Raw genomic sequence first — 18,942 nt, 5'->3', positions numbered from 1 at the left:
TGTCCTTCTACCCCATTATTCTAGAATAAAATAATGCAGAAGCCCTCTCTATAGTTGAGTTGACTGCAGTTGGACACAAATGTCCTTTCTGAAACTGAGTAGGCAATTTATCTTACTACTTGTTTATTTATTTATGTGTGTATGTGTGTTTGTTTGTTTTCTCTGCCATCTATCTCCCCTGTAAGATGACTTTGGGCAGTTTATTCTAGATGGAGAATTCACTACAGATAATCTTCCGTTAACAATGGCAACTGAAATTGTCATCACTAAGTGATGCAATCTAAAACATGATTCCATGTGCCTCAATTGCTTAGTGACAGGAATTCTGACAGTTCCACTTCCTGTTGTTAAACAGATCATTATGGATCATTAAATGACTACATCATCACCATTTGCAACCTCCTGCCAGCTTCCTCAATGTCTTTGCTTATCAGAAGTCAGCAAAGAAAGTTGCAAATGACCGTGTGACTGCAGGGAAGTTGCTATGGCTGGTGCACACATGTAATGCCATTGCAGGTTGAACAGTTGCTTCATGGCCTGACTCTTTTATGGTGATTACACCATGAAAACTAAAAGCCAAATGGGAATAAAGGAGTTCCCTTATTGAGTATAATAGTTCTTTGTCTAGCAGGGCAAACTGCTAGGTAGTTGGTGCTAGGTAGGTAGAACTCCCCTTTTGACTGACTCTTTTATCATAGCAGCAGTACTACTATAAACACAGCTTTATCATTATAACAATTGCCTCAAGGCTTTATTAATTTCCACAAATGTTATATGCAACTATGGGGTTCATCTTAAGCGTTATAAAAAAAATGCAGAGGACATGGCAATAAACAATTTAAGGATCTCTTAATTATCTGGCTGCTTGGTTTGGATATGACTCTTCTGTAAAGATAGAGAAGCAAGGCACTGGCATTTTCTTAGACAGGGCAGACATTAAAAGAAATAGAGAATTAAATACTGTGTATGCATACAGCAGTGGACAGAAAGGCCAGGCAGCTATAACACAGTTGTACAGACAGTTTTAATATATTGACAAAAGTCTATTTATATAGCAGTCCCACCATATTTCTCTACTGCAGTAGGAACAAATGAAATCTCTCTCTCTCTCTCTCTCTCTCTCTCTCTCTCTCTCTCTCTCTCTCTCTCTCTCTCTCTCCTTCCTCCCTCCCTCTCTTATATTTGTAGGTAGTTGCAGTATGTGTTAGTATGTATATCTTTGTGAATGTATGTGTATGAGAGACAGATTGAATGGTTTCAAATGGATTTGATATGAACTACAGTATATTAATATGTATGGGAGTTAATTGCATACCTCACACTATTTCCTCCCTCATGACATATAGCTTCTTCCAGTGTCATCCAGCTATTATTGAGGTGATGTAAAGCCCATCTTCATTACTCTTATATCAGCACAATAACAGCTGGATGAGTCTAGAAGATGCTGTAAATCACTGGGGAAAAATTAGCCTCTGTCAAGGCGGGAAGAATTCCAGCAAGACTTTCCTTATCAAACTTAATCAAAATACGTGGTTGAAATACATTTACTCATCTTCATATATCAGAAAAATCTCTTCTTTCCCCCTCAAGACAGTACAGAAATTACTGGGATCATATGTTCTCTAAAACAACAGGGACAGCATCCACAGACAGCACTAGAAAGTGACACTATCTTTTTTTTGGTCAGAAATATTCTTGCTCATAAAAGGATATTGGACACTATTTATAAAATGTCTTGACTTTGGCAAGTAGCCAAGAGTTCAAAGTAGCCAGGGGTTCAATATGGATAATAAGAATCTTTCAGATTGGTGAAGAAACCAACAAACACTGATTTTAAATTCCACTATGTTGATAAGTGTGAACATATTTTTAACTCTGGTATTGCTGGCATTGCTGAAATTGCCAAAAGAAACTTAAAAAAAATAAACCAAGGACAGTCTATCTTTGAGGAAAGATGCAGGATGTTTTCTGCCCTGTATTGACAACAGGCACAGGGTACTGGGCCTCAACAACTCTGTAATGCAAATGACCAGCTGTTTGCAAGGAATATAAATCCTTCTATTCCCCATTATTTAGTAAGAGCTGAAGAAGCTTCTTGGATAAAAAGCAAAACATCTTGAAAAAAACAAGAAAGTCCAGTTATCTCCTGAAAAAGTACCTTTGGGATAACCTGATCTGGATGACTGAGAATCTCCATAGACAGCCATGATTTAATAATTTTGCTTAAATGAGGAACAGGAGAAAGCATCATAAAAAGCAGAAATAGTCTCATGGTTTTCATGGTTTTCATACTGCCCTAGATGTCACTATTCTAGTCTATAAGCTTTCTCATCAAACTTTCATGATCACCCACATTTATGTTTGTATGGATGAAAGACAATTGGATGGATCCATGATTTTGGAGGACTTGATGGATTTTTTGTTGCTGAGCACTGCTTGTGAGACCAGTTTTCAGCTAGATACCTCTTATTATTATAGAAGAAAATGGCTGCCCCATCCTACAGTAGATTAAATATTTTGCTATACCTTCACTATATCTAAAATTGGGATCTGAGAACAAGAATGATTAATGTTAGTAATAATGCCTGGATACACCTAAGAGCAGTGGCTTTATGTGCAATAGTACAAAGGGCATAACTTGAAGTTGATGACATATGTATTAAAATATTTTGAGAAGCCAGTTTTATAGTCCCTTTGCCTATCATATGGTAGAAAAGTCTTTCCTTGTGAAAATCATAACTTGCTTCTATGAAGCTAAGCATCCAAAAATGAGATTATGATTTTTCTCACAAGTTATCTATATTTGAAGAAAGGATAAGATTGAGAAACTGGATCTTTGATTTGTGAATGTCACAAACTGGCAGACATCCAAGTTATTTACTATGCCTTATAGCATTAGGGTGCCATGCATGTAATCTACAGAGCTAAAAAAAACCCAAGAAGGGATACCTGGAACTGATAAAATATCCTGCTCATCATGAATTACAAGTATTTGTAGAGATATACTATAGCTTGATGGAAATATGAAAAAGGTGCATTCATCAGCATTGCCAAGCACTGTTTTCCTGAAAAAATATAAGATATATACTAGTGCCACCATGCATGCCTCAAGATCAGTGGTGAAATTCAATTTTTTTTACTACCGGTTCTGTAGGCGTGGCTTGATGGGCATGGCAGGGGAAGGATACTAAAATGTCTCCATTCCCACTCCACTCCAGGGGAAGGATACTGCAAAATCTCCATTCCCTCCCCACTCCTAGAGGAAGGATATTGTAAAATCTCCATCCCCACTCCACTCTGGAGCCAGCCAGAGGTGGTATTTTCCAGTTCTCTGAACTGCTCAAAATTTCCACTACCATTTTTCCAGAACCTGTCAGAACCTGCTGAATTTTACCCCTGCTCAAGATCAAATAAAATCACAAACATTCAGAAAAGTATGTCCTCTTATGGTATAATAAAATAACAGAAAAAGAACTGTTATGTTGGATTCAGTGTTTGAGTTATGAGCTAAAAGAATAAGCTATCTTTTTAATATTTCTTCAGATGGCAATATGAGAGTAATAATTTTCCAGGTAGGTATCTTCCCTTGTCCCTTGGGTACATGAGAAAGAAATTTTGTTAATTACCTGGATTGGCTAAGGTTTTTTTGTATTGAAAATTGAGCATACAATACATTCTCAGTCCCAAAGTGAAAGATTTGAGATGCTAGCTGTAAGGCTTGAGCTACAATAATTAATTGGCCATAGTTATCCTAGGATTTTGACAACTGGTATTGAAGGGATGAAAGACTGGTTCTTGCCAGAAAATCCAAGAGGGTAAATCTGAAGACCAAAAATCAAGATCCTTTAGTTATTTATACTGGTTCCACCACAAATCCGCGGTAGACTAAAGTGCGCTCGACGAAAGCGCGTACATGACGTCATCACAGCGCGACGAAAACGGCACGCTGTGAGCGGTAAATTTAAAATTAACGCGAAAACCTTACCCTAACCCCCCCAAACCTAACCCTAAACCTAACCCTAAGCCTAACCCTTAACCTAACCCTAAACCTAACCCTAAACCTAACCCTTAACCTAACACTAAACCTAACGCTAACCCTTAACCTAACCCTAACCCTAACCCTAACGCTTAACATAACCCTAAACCTAACCCTAACCCTTAACCTAACCCTAACCCTAACCCTTACCTTTATGTGAATCGGCTTGCTTTAATTTAATTTTAATTTTAATTTAATTTATTTTTAATTTTATTTGTCGCGCTGCTGATGACGTCACGTACGCGCTTTGATCGGGCGCGCTTTAGTGGACCGCGGTTTTGACGGGTCACGATTTATACTAAGCAGCCGTTTAGATAACATTGAACGTGACTGTATAGAACTGCATGATAAGTCTGTTAATTGTTGGAAACCAATCTTTAACTATGAAGCCAAGGGTCTTAGCAATGTTCCAGATAGTGGCAAATGTCCTCAAAAGTTGAAAATATAGTTTAGATCCCTAGCAGAACCAATTAGAATAACTCAGATATGAGACTGAGATTTGAGACCGAAATCTGAGGACCATGTATCATTTTGGTCAATATTTCTTATAGTTTTTCTAATCCACAGCATGACTGATGGAATACTTATATTCATTTCTCGAATCTCAGGGCCATTAATGTAATGAGCAGAAGGAACCTTGAGAAACAAGAGGAAGAGCCACAACCAAGACAAGGGTCAGATGAATGAAATCTGAGTCTAGGGCAGAAATGAAATGCAAGAGAGCATCTCAGACATGAATCTCCCAAGTTCTTATGAAAAGAAAGGGAGGGAGGGAGAAATCACATTCAGAATAGCAATATTTTGTACTAAAACTTTATAATAAAAGTATTATTAGGGTAGATGTCTTTGGTTTCCAAGTTTGATGTATCTTGAATGGATGACAGTTACATATTTGCTCAATCATGTTAGCTCACCAGCAGAACCATTTTTAGTCTAGATTAGTCAGGAGATACAACTACTAGACATGAAGGGGAGAACATATCCATCAGTGATATGATACTGAGCCATCCTTCAATGATATAATAATGAAGCATTCAGAATGGAGGCATAATAAATATTTTGAGAGGCTGTTTTGACAGACAGCATAAGAAATACCTGATAGGCTTGATATAGGTATTAGTTTCCAAAGACAGTTGTGATGTATTATGTGGAAAATGTATGACAATATGTGCAGAAGACTGCACAATTGTTCTCTGCTAGACACAGGAAAACACACACAGATACACATTCTTACACAGAGAATGTCTAAGACAGGGAATTTACTCCCATAGTAATTCCAAGGGGAAGGTCTTGAAGCCAAAGTCAAGAGGGAATTCTCAGGTAAACATTGACCTGATCTTGCTAAAAAGTTATAACAGCAAAAATAATTACATCATCCTCATCATTAAAAACAAAACAAAAATTCAAGAGTTCAACATTACCTGAGAAGAAAAAGAAGAATGTTGTTATGAGTGGAAAAGATGAACTGAGGTATTTTGTGCTACTTCTGTTAAGGGTAGCAGCATACACAATGGGCAGTGTAGTCCTGTTGTGAACTCGGCTATAGAATGTACTGAAAAAAAATCATCTGTGTATAGGAAAATCCACACACCTGATGCAGAGATCATGAATAAATGTGGTTTCTAACCTGCATTTGTGTACTAACTATATGGGCCGAACTTTTGTTTTGTGCTCATAATTGCTATATGCTACTGTATGGATTCTTTCCCACCTCCCTTTGCAGAAGCTGAGAACTGATAACAGCATAGATGTAGCTGGTTCTTCCTATGCTGATTCTTTCAAGCTATTTATGGCAATTCAGCTATCTGCCTCAGTGGATATCACCAACACTGTATCTCAAAGGAAGAGCAGACTTTGGATTCATACCAAGAAATCTCAGAAATGTTTGGAAGAAATGTTTAAAGAAAAATGAAATGTTGCTATTGCTGAGAGGGAGATACAATAAAATTTACAGAGAAGGTTCAGAAGCACTTACAGCCAATTAGCATGACGCAGATGGAAAAAATCTTCTCAGAGTTGGTATTGGGTGAGACATTGCCAAAGCCCACACTGGTAAGACTACTGAATGTGAAGTAGAGGGCAGTCACATATTTATCTTTGATGGAAGGGCCAGACGAGAGGTCACTGTTATTGTAGGGTTTGCCAATCTGGTCACCGAGGTTGTCCAGCCATCCAATCTTATGCTTCATATATGGCCGCTCCACATTGCCAATAGCATACCAAATGCAGGCTAGCCAATGGGCAATGAGAGCAAATGTGCACATGAGCAGAAAGAGTACAGCGGCCCCATATTCTGAATAGCGGTCCAACTTGCGGGCCACTCTCACTAAGCGTAAGAGTCGTGCAGTCTTTAGAAGCCCTATCAGAGTTGTTGTCTAGAGAGAGGAAAAAGAAAGAAAGTGTGCAGAAAGCAAAGAACAATGAATTAGTGGCAGGACTTCTAGATCTTATTTCCATCTTTAATAGGCACATGCTGAATCAACCTAAAATATGCATGAAAATGTCATACTTGCCTTGCAAATGCATTTTTTTCATTTTTTTTAAGAAAGAGGAAAAAAGCCTAAAGAGAAAATATTTTCCAGATAGATACTCTCAACATAATGTTGTCATTTAAAATACAGTGCATTCAAAATACCTTTTTTTTCCATTTTAAGGCATCTATGATTTTAAGAGATGTTACTATTATTCTCTAATAGCAATTCCTTAAGGTCAGAATTTTCTAAGATTTTTAATTCCAGAAAAATGATATCTGCCCCCAAATAAGCTGTATATTTCTTTCTAGATGAGAGTATTTAAAACATCCAGAAATCCCAACAATACCTACAAACCTTGATCATCTTATCCTGAGTCATCTTGGTAATGGGGCATTATCAGTTCTGTAATTGGCATTATATCAATAGCCGATGTTTGAAAAGTTCAGAACATACCACATAGCCTGATTAGAGTTGCTTAGAAAAAATACATGATTAACACAACTGTGATGCAAGCTGGAATTTAAAGAACTATTGATAGTAAAGGTTCTATAAGCAAAATGATTTCTGGCACATCCACCTCAAGAAGTTTTCTTCAACCCTCTAAAAATCCATGACATATTCAATATATTCACCTGACAACTGACAAATATCACATGCTGTCAAATATATCCTCAGTGTGTAAGATAATGTATATCTCACCTCATCAGATCCAGAGCGAAAGATGAGTAAATCAAAGGGGATGGCAGCAACCATATCAATAAGAAACCAGCCTTTAAAATAATGGACAGCAATATTTCCTGGGTGGCTCACTACTTCATCATTCATGTTGACATAAGTAGTGCGGAAGTTAATGACAATGTCAATTATAAACATGATGTCCACAATGAGGTCAATTATATAGAGGGGGTCACATGAATAGCTGCAGTCTGTCTGCTTCTCCTCCTGGTCTTCATTGAGCAAGAAAGCAGCTGAGTAGGGAGTGAAGACAGCTGTGTAGATGACAAGCAGTAGGATAAGCCAGTCCCATACTGCTTTGAAGGGGCTGTAGTGCAGAATGGTCCATCGATGGATACGTGGTGCCTGCAACTTGTACTCTGGGAGGACATCTGCTCCCAGTGATAGAACCTATCAGGGGAAAAATACAATTTCAGGATAGATATATCCAGGAGTGTGTGTGTGTGTGTGTGAATGACATTGAAATAAAACAGCTATAATATTATATCCAAAAATAACATATTTGTGTAAAGATACATTTATATGCTTTGCTTGGGGTTAAGGAAGAATAGAAAATAATAGAAAAATATATTCATGTCATTTTAATAGTAAGAAAAAACCTGAGATTCATAAAAAAGAGTATTTATTGGTCCGGGGATTATATTATAGTATTATATTATTTCATTCTTAAAATCATGGTTCTGACTGACAGAACATTAATTTAAAAATATGAAATGAAATAATAAATAATCATTTTAGATAAGATAAGAGGCAACTTATATGGAAACCCATAGCATCTTAATCAGACTCCCACAGGAATAAACAGAAGAAAAGACATTGGGTGGGCCCTGTAGGAAATAAATACTACCAATAATATGGAACAGATCTCTAAAGCGGTCCATTGATAAGGTAAGCCAAGAGGAAAAGTGTCAGTGGAGATTCTCAACCATCTAGGTCAAATCTGTCTCAAAACTGCTCTTTCAAAAAGCAACTGGGCTTTTTTTTTTTTTTTTAGGAAAAAGAACAAAACATTTTGCTTCATTAGTTGTGATGGGGGAGGGGTAATGGAAGGATAGGTACTGACAGTTGAGACTGGATGGTGGAGGAATGGAAGGATAAGTTACATTTTGATTCACACCACCCACTGGAGCACAAAATGGGAGCGATCAGAACTCTACGCTATCAGGCTGAAAGTTTGCCTATCAGTAAAAAGGGAAAAGAACAACAACTACAACACATCAAGCAATCACTTAGAACTTGTGGTAATCCTTCATCAAATCCAGAAAAAGATCCAGCAGGAGCTCCTCCATTACAGACAAAGAATAGAACAACAAACGTAGCAATGTTGTCATTCCATATGTGGCAGGAATATCTGAAAAGTTCAGGAGAATTTTTAACCAATACAACAATCTACATGTACATTTTAAACCCAAGAATACACTAGAAGCTTGTCCACCCCAAGGATAAAACATCCAGATATAAATGGAGAGTGATGTGATATATGCAATATAATACAGTGATACTGTATATGTGCCGATCTTTACATTAGTGAAACAGAACAACCACTTCTAAGTGCATGGCACAACATTCCTATTCAGTGGTCCATCTGCATTTGAAAGGGATGAAGCCATCTTGGAGGTTTGAGGGTTGCCACACAACAGTGGGAGGGGGGAAATACTTAGATGGGGTTTTGTAGCCAAAACAATGAAGTTTTCCTTCATTGGAACCAAGGACATTCTCACAGGTGGCTGGCCAGAGGAAAGATAGCGGGTGGCCGAAATCATTTTCCAGATGACCCGGTTGAAAGTCTGTGCCGAATGGGATCTCTACCGGGTCGAGGAAAACTTCAGGTGCAGGAGCTCGGTCCAGGGTTTGGTGAGAGACCTGCCAGTGACCTCGATGCAGGAGTCAATGACCACCATCCATGAATGGTCTGGAAATATTGGACAGTGGTCCACAGTTAAACCCTGGAGGGCCTGCTAGAGAGGTTTGACAGGTTGACCTTGGAGACCCTGGAGTGACATGCCAGGTTGAGCGGACCTGGGTGATCCTGACCCAGCTGACCTTGACATCCCCCACCCCAGGATCAGGCCTCTATCCCAGTAACTCGAGTGGCTAGCCCTCTGCCAGCTTCATCATCACAGTCAAGCCCCGGACCACAATGCAGCCCACTGAGGCAGCACTGAGTGGGAACCCCATCAGGTCACCCACAACCCCAACTGAGATTACAGGCACATCCTGTAACTTTTCCCACCCCCAGATATTTTGTACTGCCTCGGAAATTGCATCATGGCCTATTATGACACTGAAATCAACACCTATGCAGAAGAAGATTGATAATGATGGAATGCCATTAAATCTATGTTAACCTGCAGTAATCACATCAGTACATTTTCTCCATGATTATCTTTCTCCATCCTAGTCCTGTGGGGTTTCTAAGTGTATTCATCATTCTTCACCTGGCTACTAGTTGTCCTCTTCTTTTTGCCTCTAAATCTTTGCATAATATCATAGTGAATTCAGAGTCAGAGGAAAGGACCAGTGACAAGCAGCCTGTGCCAGAGCCAGCTCAGAAGTGCTGACAGATGACAAGTAGCCAGCTCCAGCACCATGAGACTGATTGCCTCTGAGCAGGCAAAGGGTGTAGGACAAAATAGCAAACATTAAATACATCTACTGTTGCTCACTGAAGATGAGGTAATGGAATTACCACTCACTCTCAACACAAAAGCTCAAGGAACCTCAGAGAGTAGAGCAAAGGTGATCTTTGAGACTGCCCACATAAAAGGAATATTTCCCCCTAAATGGGCCACACTGGGACTGTTTCTAATAAAATGTAGCAGCAAGTCCAAATTGATGACTTATGCCCATTAAGTTCCACTCAGAAATATATTATAGAGATATGAATGGGAGATGGGAATATTGGTAGTAATGTTGGAGAATCCTTCAGTACTATGTCTTCTCTCTGCGGTTTTAATCATAGACATACATTCACCCTAGATCCAAAACCCAATATAGGCTAGATCAGAATCAGTCTATTTTTTGTGAAGCAGTACATCCAATAACGTTTATTACAGTGAAATAATGTATTCTGTTTTTACTATGAATTTACCAGAAACCAAAGGCAGAGATTCAACCCAGCTGAAGAATTTTTTTTACATAGTACATCATTAATGTGGGTGCCTTGCTTAATAATTGCTACTACTTACCATGTTTCCCCCAAAATAAGAGAGGGTCTTTTTTTTCTTTTGACCCCCGAAATAAGCACTTGGCCTTGTTTTCGGGGAGGTCTTATTATTTTTGAGGTGCAGGAGGTGGTGAGCGTTGTCACTTCATGACTGCTGCTGTCTTGCAATATTTTCGGGAGGGCTTATTTTAGTGCATGCACTCAAAAGTCTGATTGGGCTTATTAGCCAGGGAGGTCTTATAAGGACTAACTTCAGTATAAGATAGAAGAGTTCAATTGTCATAGCAAAGATGTGACACAGGTGATTGTACAACAAACCACAAATTGTTTTATGTCCAAGCTCCGTCTTAAGTTGAAGCAGAAGAAAACCAACAATGTCCACAATACAGTGTTCATCGTAAACTTATCATTTGCTTTTCTGAAGCAAAGCAAGAGTACAGAAATTCCCACATAGAGGAATCAATTGTGAAAATATCATAACTGGTAAAAATGGCAGAACTGACCTGTATGGTCAGGAAGAAAATGGTAAGTGCTTTTCTGAAAACATTTATGGACTTATTACTAGAAGAAGAAAATAAGTGAAATGATGATTTATGGATTTAATGATTGAAAAAGATGAGGATTACAAAAAGGACTGAATGGCTCTCGAAATAGTTAAGAGGGAGGGAGGGGGAATGATAGGTTTGTATTTGTTGAAAAGACAATTGGAAATAATTCCTTTAGTAATTACTCTTTTTTGTTTTGTTTTTTTTGCATTTTTCTTTGCACTTCATTCTCTTTTTTCTTCTCTCTCTTTTTAGATTTGTCTTTTATTTATAAAAAATCTACATGTATTCTCTGTGTGTGTGTGGCTGTGCGCGCGTATGTATCCAACCCATAACTACATTATCATTTTTAAGAACCATGCTAAGTCATATCCATAACAAAAATTGTGCCAAAAGAAGAGGCAAAATGTTCAGTGACTACTGCTGTGGGATGGGAGTGAGATAATAATAATGTCATGAATACATAGGGGGAAATACTACTGGGACATATTTGTACTGTATCCAAAGCAATTTAAAATGTACTGCTGTACATTTATGTTTAGATTATTTATGTGTGTATTTTCTTTCAGCTGAATTTGCCTTCCTCCACCCTATTAGTGATTCATCTTCATGCTACCTCTCAGAAGCCACATACCTGAGTGACTTTTTCAGTTACATTCTGGGTGCGTTCTGTTACTTTGTGCGGGGCGATTATCTCAATCTCTGTGGTAGAGCCTGAACGATGCTTCTCGAGGTTGAATTCCACAAAGTTGAGGGTGAACTGTGGAATCTGGCTGATTGTCCTATATTTCATGAGGTTTGCATCTGATGTGGAATTCTGGTTGAGTTTGGCTTGGGAACTTTCTGGGGGGAAACAAATAAAATATTTTTCTAGTTAGGTTTTTTGCAAATGAAGATGCCTAAACTTAATTATGCAGATCAACTAACGTTGTTGGGGTTTGGTTTTTTTACAGCAAAATGGATAGGACATACGATTTAAAGTCTATAAGACTGAAGCTTTAAATAGATAGATTTGTGGGATTTCTCTTCGTTTGATAAAAGTATTGAGCGGTAAAGAAGTATCTCTTCATTCTGTGGAATTTTGATGCTTTGAAATATGATTAAAAAGCTCTTACAATAAACAATATTGTACATAATACTTTATTTTGTATCTCCATTTGTAACCATTTTTTATTTAAAGAAGTGCATGTAATATCAAAGGGCAAACAAACTCCTCAAGGTTTCTAAAATAATTGCCCACATAATCATTGATATTAATTTTAAAAAAATAATGAAAACAATAATAGCAGTTAATAAAAGCATTCAATCCATAGATACTAAAACCCAAATACATATATATAGCTCAAAACTATCTTATAAAATAGCCAGAAAAGAAATAAATTATTTGCATTTTTTTCTAATAGAAGTATACTCAAGAAGTATACTCAAGGTATTTATAAAGACAGTATTGGAATCAACCAGTCCAATGAATTCCAATGGAATTCCAAATTCCAATGAATTCTGAATGAAAAATAATCATGAAAGTGATGGGAAAACATTCTACAGGTACTCCTCAACATACAACTATAACAAAGCCTACCCATTACAATCCTAAGTGGTGATGGTTGTTAAACAAGGCAACATGTGATCACCTCACTTAACTGCACTTATCCCTATCTCTCCAATGAGGTTGTTAAGTAACTAGCACCTTCCCAACTCACATACAACTTGCCCTGGATCTCCCAAACTTTCCCTACTGCCTGAAACAACCTGTGCTCTGCTTCCCACTCCTTAGTGTGCCTGCAGGCCTTGGGCATGCTTCCCACTCACAATATCCTTATTTGTTTGTTTACTTATTCAACATACATTTTCCATTCAGAATCCATGGAGAAATGTTCATTTGCAAATTTTATCTCAGTTGGCCTTAAAAATCACTTAGCTTAATTATTATAATGGGAAAATGAAATCTGCAGCTAGCTCTATAGTTTTGAAATATTTATAATATCAGTATCTGAACACTTTTGCCAAAGTACTAAAAAAATTCTAAAAATCTTTTTTCTTCTTAATCTTCTTAAAAATTGAAGTACATCTTTAATTTTATTAGCCTACTAGGCTGTTGCAGGATAAATGGTATTTTCTCCTGAATTCAATGAATGTCCGGGCTTTGCACGGACAAATGGCTATTTTACCCTTGTGTTACCCTTGTTGTTATGGACTGATAGGTTCATTTCAGCCCTCTTTGGTTACCTCAGAAAGCAAATAACAAATAATGATCTGATTCAGTATTTTATTACTCTTTCCATATCAACATTCAGCTCCTAGAGATTTTAGCATTATGTTCTAGATTTTTTGCCTCATTACCCTGGCTGGATCCACGGTCATTTGCTTTGTTCCTTTCATCCTGTATTAATTAGCCATTATTTATTACCTTCTGGTTTTTTATATTTGCAGGAAAAAATCCTCATCTCTTTCCTTTCCACTCCAGATGCACTTTTTGAACTATCCCATAACTCCCTTTGCTACTACTGTATGTTACAAAACTTTCCATTTCTGAATGAATAAAGCATGATGGACAGTTTGTTCTAGGAATCTAATATGCCTAAAAGCATTTGAAGATACTTAAAATAAACTTCAGAATTACAAAAATATGTAATTTGGGAGGAAGAAGGTAATGCTATTGTTGTTTTCTGCAGTTTCTATTCCTTCTGATTTAAAGGAACCAGAATACTAAGGTAGATGACTTTTCATACTTCATTAGATAGTCTTGTTTTCAGCACACTGGCTGAAAGAACTGACAGTGTCAACTACAGAAAAAGAATTAGATACCCAGTCCATTTTTGCAGTGGTGGGAATTGTCCAAAATCATTCTAATTATTATTTTTAAAAAGACCTATCTTTGTCTAAAATGGTATGCATGGATCTGCTAATTTCTTGTTTCAAAATCATTAGCTTCCAGTTAGAAATCAATGTATAAATCTGGGAATAGCACTTCATGGGATTGCTTGAACATCTTTTGCCAGCCTGTATACAGAGAAGAGATAAGAACAATTAGCAACAGATCCATGGGACATGGTTGTACATGCTTTCTCTCAATCTGCTCCAGATTCCTCTCCTTTCTCTGAATTTTCTCTGAACCCAAATTCTGTATTCTCCAGTTTCTTCAAAAGGGAGACTGGTGGACACTTTCTGCATGGTGGAACTGACCCAAGCCTCTGGCAGGAAGTGACCTTTGCAATCCCAGGAAAATCAACTGTTATGTTTAGGCTGAGTGGTGTGTTGCAGAACATTCTCCAGCTGAGGCCCTACTCTCCTTCTGTTTCAAACTGGGCATAGGCTTCAGCTTCCTCAGTTTTAAGAAATCCCCTGTGGGCTTTAAGGCAGCCAAGAGAATGTGTTTTATTAAGAGAAAAGTAAAAGTAAAGAGAAAGGGCTGAGATAGTTGATAGCCACATTATTGTATCTACTCAATATGATTTCTCCCCAACAATGCTTTACTCTCCCTCAATGGTTGGAGATTACATTTGTTTCATAATAGTCCATTTGGTAGTATATTCAAAACATTTGTCCTACTTAGTGATTTTTGCAATTGTTCTGTAGGTTAGACAGAGAACTAAAGGAGGGAGGGAGGGAGGGAGGGAAGGAAAAGGTTTACCATAGGCTACCTAATGATATAGTAGCATAGGTCATTTTGAACCAGCCATTTATTGTTAATGTTAGCTAATATGTTATATTAAATGTAATCTAATCTAAATTAGTCATATTATTATCAAGCAAATGAACTGGATTTAAGTTAATTATGATTAACATTTCACAATAATTACAAGGCAATTTCAGTACAACTGATCTACTTTATATTCAGCTCACTTCAGCAATATATTCTAATTCTTGTTCAATTCATCTTACTACTGAATTTTCCCAACTATATCCTAAAATTGTCAAAATGACACATGGCTACAGTAATGTATTATGATGTCATGATGAATTTATCATACATTTTCATAACTACTTTCTCCCTTAGAGATATGGAATGTTATTTGATTATTTATTCTTGAGAGCACAAGATCAAAATATACAACCACATTCAATTGGAGTGCAATTCTCCAGAAAAAGCATTGGTGATAGTGATGTATTATTTGTATAAAGTTAAATAATTATTTTCATCAACCTTCTTAAACAAGAAAATATAACTAACCAAACTATATATTCACTCATCAGTATAATGTACCAGCTACAATGCTAGATTTGGACTAGAAAAACTTAAAGATTATCACTTAATCATGAAGCTCAATATGAGATCTTGGTCCACTTACCACAACAGCCTAATATACCTCCTGGAATGGATTGGCTCATTAGAATAAAATAAGAAAGGCATAGATCTTGAATAGCAATAAATTATCTTGTGGGGAAGATGGGAAATATGCAATAATATCCAAGCATGTTCCTGTGAATCTGTTTGTGGAAAATATTGTTATTTTTTTAAATACTGTGACTTCTTTTTTTGAATAACTGGAATCTAATTCATGTTTCCAGTGGAATATTCCCTAAATCTATGCTGAACATATAGTAATTAGATTGTATGCATTTGGATATTTTTTTTTAAAAAGGTAATACTATATTAAGAAAAACATTTGTAAATGTCAGAGAGAAAAATTCTAGAACTCTTGTTTTGTCTGTTTAGAGATAGCATATTATTTGCCTATTCATTTTAAAACTAGCACCCTGTAAATAAACATGTTGATATAGATTTTCCATCCTGCAACCTGAGAGTTGTAATTCATCTGCAATGTACCCACTGGAAAAGACTACACAATGTACTCTTTCAGGTAATAAAAATGATTTTTAAATATTTCAAATAAAATATTTCCCAGTAATAGGAATTGAGGCAATGTTTAATTTGGCATTAGCACTACTCATTGAAGCACTGTTGTAATAATTCTGAAGATTTCTTTTGACTTTGACTTTGAACAGATATAAAAAATGCTACATTAATAATAGTAGACGTGTCACAGTATTATTATTGTTCATAGTAATCTTTTTTCTAGCATCTCTATTTGTACTTACTATAAGAGTAATAAGGCACTTAACCAAATCATAATTTCTTATTCTCTGTCCTCACTTTTTATTTTCTGAATGATTAATTACATTCTTAGAAAATATCTTGGTCTTGCAATATTAAAAATATATACTATGATGCTGAAAATTTCATTCTTTGTATGTTGAATAACAGCTTGATTCTAGAATGGTATCTCTATTCATTTGTTTAAAAGCTTTCTAAATGTAAGTCATCCTTGTGATTATGGATGATTAAGCATTAGAAGTCTGTTTACCATTAATGAGATATTTCAAAAGTCTTTCTCAAAATACTGGTTTTAATTCCCAGATAGAACCATCCATAGCCTCTTATTGGGACCATCTACTTTTTATTCCAAACTAGAAGTTATAATTCTTTTTTTTTCAAACCTAGAAAACATTGTATAAATATTTTTTCTCCTCAAATATTTTTTAAAAGCTGTCCATATTCCATGTTTTATTAAGACTGGAAGATATTTTATTATTGCAATCCACTATCACAGAGTCTATATAGTTCAAGGTACACATTTGTATTGATATACATATACAGGAAAGTCAGCTGGGTTTCTTAGGACTAGTCATTCTCTCTCTCTCTCCAATGGATCTCCCAGAGTTGTTGTTGTAGGGAAAATGGAAAGAGGAAGGTATGTTAATTATGTTCTCTGCCTGGAGTTATTTCTAAAAATAATAAAGGCAGGATGCAATCAAGCAAATGTACCCTTGAGCAATACAAACCAGAAAATATTGTCTCCATATCTATGCAGTATTCCATATCTATGCAGTCCTTAACCATAACTTTTGCAATCTTCGGTCACACCTAGGTCATAAAATCTAAGATCTTGACATAAGAGTAATATTTATCTGATCAAATCTATGATCTAAAGTAATGTTGCAATTGCAAGTGCCATGGCTTTGTAAAATGTGATTCACCTTGCAAACTCTGAAACCTATGGTAAGCAACAGAGGAGGGTTGCTCCTGGTACGGCCCGGTTTGGCTGAACCTGTAGTGGAATTGTGGCCTGGGTTGCAGAATCGGCAGCGACCTAGGCTGGCCGTGCCCCCGAACCAGTTTCCCAATCTCTTATGCTGTTGCTGGCATGTTTCTGCCCATGCGCAGATCAATATTTATTCAATTGCACATGCATTAGCAATGCATTGCTGCCATGCGCATGCAGCCAACTAGTAGCAACTGGTATAGGAACCCACCCCTGGTATGCATGTTTATATCCAGAATATTTTAAGTGAAGACTGTCTTCAGAACAGCAGCCTCAATTGTTGATGAGTTAAAATGAAACTTCATATTTCCTTGCTTCTATTATAATTTCAATTGCTTTCTCTTCTAATGCATCGTTATTTTTAAAATTAATTAACTTTTACTTGCAGCATGGATAAGGTGGGCAAGATGCCACATGAGCTTTATGGATAACACCCGCAGTTTGTCATAGATTGCAAGGATTATGACTTTAGCTATCATTCTGTCCTGGAATCGGAGAAAAATTCTATAATCCTCATAAATCCATCACCCACTCCTATTTCTAACCAGGGGTATGATTTCCATTTGCACATTTATTACATACATTCTTCTTTGTCAAGTGAATCTTTGAAGAATCTCACTGCACATCATAATTTATGTTCTTGCTTTGCACAGACTCCTCAGATAGTGTCTCATGGGAGGAAAAACTGAAGAACTATGTTTCGGATTCCCGTGTTCTTTTCTTTTCTTTCTCTTTTCATCTCTTCTCTTTCTTTTCTTTCTTTTCTTTTGTTCTCTTTCCTTTCTTTCATTAGCATCAGCCACTGGTGTGCATAGATTGAATCAAGATGATTGCACTAAGGGAGGGCTTTTAAAGCTCTCTTTTCCCCTTGTATCATTTTCTTAATTAAATAACATGATCATGGCCAGGATGCTAGTTTTTTCTATGGAGAAAACAGCTGCTGTTTGTCAGACATTGCAATGGAATGTGAAAAAGACCTTGAGAAATGGGGCAAAGAGTTGCTACACCTGCATAATCGGTGGAGAAAGAGGCTCAGAAGGACCATCCCTAACTTTTCAGGCTGTAAAAGAGATAGCAAAAGATTTGTGCTTTCAAACTCTCTTATTCCTAGGTCGGGGGTCCTGAATCCCTAGGCTGCTGCTCAGTACTCGGCTGTGGCCTGTGAGTGGCTGGCCAGAGTGGGCTGACACAATGCAACTCAACTTGTGTGAGCAGCAGGCTGAGAGACACTTGTGCATGTGCATGCTGGCCCGCTGCTCATGTAAGGGCTGTGTCTGAATGCGCACGCTGGCCTGCCACTCATGCAGCCCACTTCCCCTCTCCCCCCAAGCCAAGTTGCAAAACTTGAGGACTGCTGCCCTAGGCAGCACTCTTCACCCATTTCTCAAGGTCTTTCTCACATACTATTACAGAAGTTCTATGTAGATTTTAATCCTGTACTGTGGAGGGAAAAATCATAGCAAAATAGTGTTGGAGAGATGTTTATGGATATGATCTGGTCCATTCGCTGCTCAGCTCTCTCTGTGACACCACATTCCATTAATTGATACTTATAAATACGAAAGAACTTGGTTACTGATTATGAGTAAATCTCCTGTTTTGTCCATCTTCCTCTAATTAAAAGCAGTGCAGTGCTATTGATACTACTAGTTGTGCGTGATTGCTACTGCTCTCTCATGTTAGATTGTATCAGCCATAACACTGCTACTTATGATAATAATCAATGTAAACAAGAGCTCTATAACTGTGCTGAGATAACTCAGAGTGTGGGGATTAGTCTGCAGTAATCACCTCTTACATTCAGCAATTAGAATATCACTGATGATGGCATGTCCTTGCGACATATGCCCCACAGGGGCAGGCACTGCATCTTCAGTAATCCTGCAAAAGAGGGCATTTCAGCAGATTACCATGAATTACAAGAGATGCTTAACTGCCATTC

At 37.2% G+C, this 18,942-nt stretch overlaps 1 protein-coding gene across 1 annotated transcript in view; it reads right to left on the bottom strand.

The window, feature by feature from the left end:
• Nucleotides 1-18,942, bottom strand: part of KCNH6 (potassium voltage-gated channel subfamily H member 6) — a 93,969-nt gene that overhangs the window by 18,287 nt on the left and 56,740 nt on the right. Inside the window, exons 4-6 of the mRNA XM_032234494.1 lie at nt 11,591-11,799; nt 7,210-7,635; nt 6,012-6,411 (exon numbers count right to left, since the gene is read on the bottom strand). Coding sequence (XP_032090385.1) covers nt 6,012-6,411; nt 7,210-7,635; nt 11,591-11,799 — 1,035 coding nt within the window. The remainder of the gene's footprint in view (nt 1-6,011; nt 6,412-7,209; nt 7,636-11,590; nt 11,800-18,942) is intronic.

The sequence above is a fragment of the Thamnophis elegans genome, chromosome Z (genome assembly GCF_009769535.1).
Source record: "Thamnophis elegans isolate rThaEle1 chromosome Z, rThaEle1.pri, whole genome shotgun sequence".
NCBI classification, from domain to species: Eukaryota; Metazoa; Chordata; class Lepidosauria; order Squamata; family Colubridae; genus Thamnophis; species Thamnophis elegans.
The sequence above is the reverse complement of the archived record's forward strand: the minus strand, read 5'-3'. Positions and strand labels throughout refer to the sequence as shown.